The 7,215-nt window shown below is 40.1% G+C and overlaps 1 protein-coding gene across 1 annotated transcript; it reads left to right on the top strand.

The window, feature by feature from the left end:
• Positions 1-2,261: 2,261 nt before the first annotated feature.
• LOC140006936 (uncharacterized) lies at positions 2,262-5,755 on the top strand. Its single transcript, XM_072049611.1, has 5 exons — positions 2,262-2,406; positions 2,842-4,064; positions 4,200-4,348; positions 4,776-5,416; positions 5,661-5,755. The coding sequence occupies exons 1-5, from the start codon at positions 2,262-2,264 to the stop codon at positions 5,753-5,755; spliced, it is 2,253 nt and encodes a 750-aa protein (XP_071905712.1).
• The last annotated feature ends 1,460 nt before the right edge of the window (positions 5,756-7,215 follow it).

Here is a 7,215-nt window from a genome sequence, read left to right as displayed (position 1 = left end):
ATGATAAGTGTTCCATGCTAAAATGCCAACATGAAATCATGTGCTATACCTGTGATATGCTCCATACCTGTAATAAGTCCCAACCACTCATGAACTATACATAAGGTTTTCTGGATTAATTGTTATTACATGACTAATATTCCTTGTTTAATTACTTGTTTATATATATAGAACCTCACTGGGTTTTTTAGCTCATACCACGTCAATTGTTTTCCTTAGCAGGGGAAGGCGAGCAAGGACGAGAGTTCTGTATAGTCTAGTTGATCTAGTTCTTTGGCCTTGTAATAGTTCTCGCCCTAGTGCTTGGCACGGGCTGGTTGTATGAGGAATGAGAACCCTTGTATATTCGACGTTTGTACTTGAATGGTAAACACTTTGAAAACTTCTGGTGTGTAGAAGTTCTTATCTTTTACTTGAGCATTTATTGTCTATGGATGTATATACATGATACGAGTGAGTGAGTCCTGGCGAGAGTTGGGCAGGCGACCCGCCGATACCCTGGGGTACGCCCTAGGGAGAAGTGGGACCGTTACAAATGATCTCATACTTGTTAGCTTAGTTGGTAGTTGTTTTAAAACTGTCTAGTTTAGTAGTTGTTAGGCGTTGAGTATTTTATTACTTATTGGGCCTTATCGGAAAGCCTTAAAGTGCTGGCTCTTTAAGCTCTTTATGCCGACCGAATTTCTTCCAGGTTTATGTGGGCCGGGTTTTGCCCTAGTTTTAGCCTATAAAAAGGCACCTCTTGTATGAGTAAAGACACAGATTATTACAACCAGAAATCGTGAGGAATTTTCCTTCAAGTTCTTAATCGAACTTACTCTTGAATTCTTGAGTTCATAGCTTAGGATTCAAATCAGACTTTATCGATTAGCTTGTTCCCTAATCGTGGTGTCGCTTCATCCATCCTTATTTGCTTAAGGTTGCTGATTACCTTTGTGTGTCAGAGGTCTTGAGTTCATGAGAACAATCGAGTTGAATTTCTGTTGGGAGAAAAGATCCAACTCTGATAATTACAAGATTGGGAGCTTCTAGGAGGGTCTTCCCCTAGGGTTGCTCATCAGTTGGTAATCAGAGCATCAGGTTAATTCTCTTTTAATTGAAGTTGTTCATATCTTGCTAGTTTGTGTCTTCAGTCAAAAAAAAAATATACTGTAGCGATTACTGTTCATCGTACTGTAGCGTACTGTTCACGTTGCTATTCACCCGAGTAAAAAAAAAATAATCTATTTGGGTGTTGTCTTTTTGTGTTTTCTGTCCAAGTTCTTGGGTTTGTTGTACTTGTGTTTGGGTTCTTAGGGTTTAAAGACAAAAAAAAAAAAGAGTCACGTACCTTATATTGTTTTAGTGTCCAAGTTGCTAGAGTATTGCTGGAATTTTTCTTTTGAGTATTGCTGAAATTCTGTTTTGCCTATTTCTTGAGTATTGGTTGTTGTTCTTGCAAACCCTAAACACCACAATGTAAGTTGGGAAAGTTCTTGAGCTTCTTGAACAAATTCTTGAAGTTCTTGGACCACGAAGTCTTGTTTTGAACGTTCTTGAACAATAAATCAAGAACTAGGGTCTTCTTGGAATTTGCATAACCTTTCATCCGTTTTCTTGAACTTATTGGTGTGACCTGAATTTGTGTTCCTCGAAGAGCCGAAGCAAAAAAAAAAAAAAAAAATGAGAACAAAAAAAAAATGAAGAAGAGAAGGAATCGGCTCTCACACAAAGGAAATCAAGTTTCCCAAAACTTGAGTCTCCAAATCTTGATTGGTTTCCAATTCTTGAGTCTCCAATCTTAATTGAATTCCAATGACCCCAAACGACGTAACCAGACCCCAAACACCCCCAAATCAGTTTCCAAACCAAACCTAAACCACCACGAACACCTTAGCCAAACCGCCTTTAAATTCTTGGGTTTCTAAAATCGGTTGAGCTAGTCTTTGCGAGCCGATTTCCCTGAAATTCGAGGACTGATTCATACATTATTTGAGCACTCCAGAAGCACCATTTACCCTTCAAAGTACTGACCAGAAACTCAGCAAAACAACAGCTCAAAAAAAAAAGTTTCAGCTTCGGGTAGAGTTTTTCTAAGATTTGCAAAATTCTGCTTTGTGTCTTGTTACTTGCTTATAGAGTCATTAATTCTGGAATTTTTGAGAGTTTGAGTTGTTTTCAGAACTTCGAGAAGGAAAATTGAGAGTGAGTGTGTTTCCTTGAGTGATACACGAGTGCTTGCAAGGTAGACTAGGATACACTTGTTTTGCAGGTTGGACAATATGTCTCAAGAAGGGAACATGCCTGAGCTGACTGAGACCGACGTGTCACTCAAACTGGTGCTCCAAGCTCTTCAAAAACAAGCGGAGAGACATGAATTTGTGATGACACAAATATCCGACAGGTTGGCTGCCATTGAGATGCGAGGTACGGGAGATACACACCATAGGGCTTCGAGTGTTCAGAGTGCTGATCATGATGCGGATGATGAGGGATATCATTCTAACGCCTCCTTTCGATCAAGGAAAAGCCAAAGGGGAGCGAGGGAAGGTCGAGACCGACCTAGGAGACCCGATGACAATCTTGGTTCCATCAAGACCAAGATGCCTACCTTTCATGGGAAAAATGATCCTGAATCTTACTTGGATTGGGTTAGACGAGTTGAGCAAGTGTTTGAAGTCCACAATTATTCTGAAGAGAAAAAGGTGAAACTTGCAGCTATTGAATTTCAAGATTATGCATCTATTTGGTGGGAGCAAGTATGTGCCACAAGGAGGAGAAATAGGGAACAACCGATTGACACTTGGACTGAAATGAAGCAAGTGATGAGGAAACGATTTGTACCCTTCCACTATACCACAGACTTGTACAATCGGCTCCAACGACTTACTCAAGGTTCTAATTCGGTTGATGAGTACCACAAACAAATGGAGGTAGCAATGATAAGGGCCAATGTACAAGAGGATCCGGAAGCAACCATGGCGAGGTTCCTTAATGGATTAAATCTTGAAATTAGGAAGAAGGTTGAGCTTCAAGACCACTTTGAACTTCAACAAATGGTGTCTCATGCAGAGAAGGTGGAAAAGCAAGCCTTACCTCTAACGACACCTAGTGGCCGAACCACTACATCCTCTTCCACTCCTTGGAAAAGAAATCAATTGCCAACATCCAATGCTTGGCCAAGGCAAGGTAATAGAGAGAGGGAAAACAAGCGGATGGAACAACCGTCCCATCCGTGTGTAACTTCTTCTAAACCAATCTCGTGGCCAACTCTTCCAGGGGAAAATACATCTACCAACCAGCCAAAGGCATGTTTCAAATGCAAGGGAATTGGCCACCTCATGGCTCAATGCCCTAACCGAAGCATCATGTACATGAATGAAGAGGGAGTGTGGCAAAGCGAAGGAGAGGAGGAATATGCGGACATGCCACCGCTTGAAGAAGAAGGGAAGGATGATGACATGGTTGAAATAGAGAAGGACCCCGTAGCACGAACTATGGTGACTATGAGAGTGCTTAATGCACAAGCTCAAGAAGATGATCTCCAACGAACCAACATCTTTCATACAAGATGCAAAATTGGAGATGAGATATGTCTTATGATCATTGATAGTGGCTCTTGTACTAATTGTATAGCCGCTAATTTTGTGGAGCAAAACCACATTTCATGGACTTATCACCCTAAACCATATAGATTGTCTTGGTTAAATGATGAGGGGGAAGTCAAGGTGACCAAACAGGCCTTAATTGCTTTTTCTATTGGTCGATACAAGGACCAAGTTTTATGTGATGTAATTCCTATGCATGCTAGTCATGTCTTGTTGGGGCGTCCTTGGGAGTATGATAGACAGGCTGATCATATTGGACTTACCAATAAGTATAAGTTCATTATGGACAACCTCAAAATCACTCTTTCACCCTTGACACCTACACAAGTGTATGAAGAACAATTGCATCTAAGAAAAGAGCGAGAGAAAAGGCAACTGAGAGAGGCAAAGAAAAAGCCGAATGTGCCTGAGGATGAGGAAAAAAAGAAAGTAGAGGCCGAGAGCTTGAAAGCGAAGAAAAGGAGCTTTTATGCAAGTGTGCGTGAGATAGATAGGGCCTTGAATGCATAAAGTCTTCTCATAGTACTTATGTACCGGGAAGCCGATTATTCTTCTTTTTACACACTTGGCATAACCGATTCTCTTCCTAGTGCAATTTACTCTCTTTTGCAGGAATTCAAGGATGTGTTTCCGGAGGAACTACCGAAAGGATTACCTCTAATTCGAGGTATTGAACATCAAATCGACTTTGTTTCTGTAGCAATTCTACCATATCGACCAGCCTATAGAGCAAATCCGGAGGAAACAAAGGAAATCCAAAGGCAAGTCGATTCCCTCCTTGAAAAGGACCAGGTTCATGAATCTCTTAGTCCTTGTGCGGTTCCAGTCATTTTAGTACCTAAGAAAGAAGGGACTTGTTAGAATGTGTACAGATTGTCGTGCAATTAATAAAATTACTGTTAAGTATCGTCATCCCATTCCTAGGTTAGACGATATGTTAGAAGAATTGCATGGAGCAATCATTTTCACTAAAATTGATTTAAGATCTGGTTATCATCAAATAAGAATAAAGGAAGGTGACGAATGGAAAACTGCTTTCAAAACAAAGTATGGTCTTTATGAGTGGCTTGTGATGCCTTTCAGCTTAACAAACGCTCCAAGTACTTTCATGAGGTTAATGAACCATGTTTTAAGGCATTTTCTTGGAAAGTTTGTTGTTGTTTATTTTGATGATATATTGATCTTTAGCAAGTCTTTAGATGAACATGTTGAGCATTTGCGACTTGTTTTAAGTGCCTTGCGTGAAAATAGGTTGTTTGCTAACACGGAAAAATGTGTCTTTTGCACTCCTGAAGTTAATTTCCTTGGATATATTGTTGGTGCAAATGGCATAAGAGTTGATCCCGCCAAGGTACAAGCCATCTTAGAGTGGCCGACTCCAACCAATATGTCTCAGGTAAGATCTTTTCATGGTCTTGCAAGTTTCTATAGGAGATTTGTTAAAGACTTTAGTACTATTGCAGCACCTTTGAATGAGGTAATTAAAAAGAATGTGGGGTTTCAATGGGGAAAAGAGCAAGAAGAGTCATTTCTTAAGCTTAAGAAGTTGTTAACTTCGGCACCTATTCTTGCTTTGCCTAATTTTGACTTGGCGTTCGAAGTTGAATGTGATGCTAGTGGAATCGGCATAGGGGCTGTCTTACATCAAAATAATAGGCCCTTGGCATATTTTAGTGAAAAGTTGAGTGGGGGAGATCTTAATTACCCTACTTATGATAAAGAATTGTACGCTGTTGTGCGTGCTCTTGAAGTGTGGCAACATTATCTTATGCCTAAGGAATTTGTGATACATACAGATCATGAATCAATTAAATTCCTTAAGGGTCAGGGTAAGTTGCATAAAAGATATACGAAGTGGATTGCATTTATTGATTCCTTTCCGTACATCATTAAGTATAAGAAGGGGAAAGATAATGTCGTTGCGGATGCATTGTCTAGGAGGTATACTTTGATCACTAACATGAGCACTAAGCTACTTGGTTTTGAGCACATTAAAAACATGTATGCACATGATGACGATTTTTCTAATGTGTTTCAAGCTTGTGAACATGCTGCATTTCAAAAGTACTATAGGCATGAAGGTTTCTTGTTCAAAGAAAATCGCCTATGTATTCCCAATTGTTCGCTTAGGGAATTACTTGTTAGAGAAGCCCATGGGGGAGGATTGATGGGACATTTCGGCATTGATAAAACTCTTGACATCTTGCATGAACACTTCTATTGGCCTAAAATGAGGCGTGACGTTGCTAACATTTGTGATAAGGGTTTAAAGTGTAAGCAAGCCAAGTCAAGGAGTAACCCTCATGGATTATACACTCCTCTAATGTGTCTGACAAAAGCGCATCTTTTAATGTGTCTGACCTATCCCCTTTTGACTTTGATACAGACTTTGAAGATTCGAGGACGAATCCTTTCGAGGAGGGAGGGAATGATGCGGATACGGGTGCGCAACAACTTCAACCTTGGGTCAAGGACCCTTTGATCAACATTGGTGGTCCAATGACAAGATCAAGAACCAAGAAGGTGAAGGAAGCTTTACGAGCCTTGATCATTCACCATACAAGCAAGGAACAAGCTAAGTTTGAAGATTTGATGGACCATGAAATTACTTTGTTCACTTGTACGTTTGAAGTGAAGGAATGATCTCATACTTGTTAGCTTAGTTGGTAGTTGTTTTAAAACTGTCTAGTTTAGTAGTTGTTAGGCGTTGAGTATTTTATTACTTATTGGGCCTTATCGGAAAGCCTTAAAGAGCTGGCTCTTTAAGCTCTTTATGCCGACCGAATTTCTTCCAGGTTTATGTGGGCCGGGTTTTGCCCTAGTTTTAGCCTATAAAAAGGCACCTCTTGTATGAGTAAAGACACAGATTATTACAACCAGAAATCGTGAGGAATTTTCCTTCAAGTTCTTAATCGAACTTACTCTTGAATTCTTAAGTTCATAGCTTAGGATTCAAATCAGACTTTATCGATTAGCTTGTTCCCTAATCGTGGTGTCGCTTCATCCATCCTTATTTGCTTAAGGTTGCTGATTACCTTTGTGTGTCAGAGGTCTTGAGTTCATGAGAACAATCGAGTTCAATTTCTGTTGGGAGAAAAGATCCAACTCTGATAATTACAAGATTGGGAGCTTCTAGGAGGGTCTTCCCCTAGGGTTGCTCATCATTGTTAATTACCCGAATGTTATTGTTTTACTTATTCATTGGGTTTGCTATTTGGACAACGTGCCTGCATGTGTGTTATTGGCCTCACGAGCGATTGCTCGGCCCGTAGATTTGTTTTTCTTAACAGGATTGGACTTGGAGTAAGACTCGAAGAAACCCATGGGATGTACTTTTGTTTTAGGGTTTCAATGTATTTGACTAGACCTCTTGGTTGTGTATATTTTGGAACTGATGTAGCTTTTGAGAACCGATGTAAGGACTGGATGGTTGTTATATATTGTTAAGTTCGATCGTTTCTGCACTTTCTTACTGTACTTTGTGATAATGACTAGTATTGTATTGAGCTTGAATGGAAATTGTACCGAGTCCTGGCGAGAGCTGGGTAGGCATTCCGCGAATACCTTTTGGTTCGCCTTAGGGAGAAGTGGGGGCATCACATTTTCTAACCGTAATCCTTTCATTCAT

Source organism: Coffea arabica, chromosome 5e (assembly GCF_036785885.1).
Source record: "Coffea arabica cultivar ET-39 chromosome 5e, Coffea Arabica ET-39 HiFi, whole genome shotgun sequence".
Taxonomy (NCBI): domain Eukaryota; kingdom Viridiplantae; phylum Streptophyta; class Magnoliopsida; order Gentianales; family Rubiaceae; genus Coffea; species Coffea arabica.
This window is presented reverse-complemented; position numbering and strand designations above follow the sequence as displayed.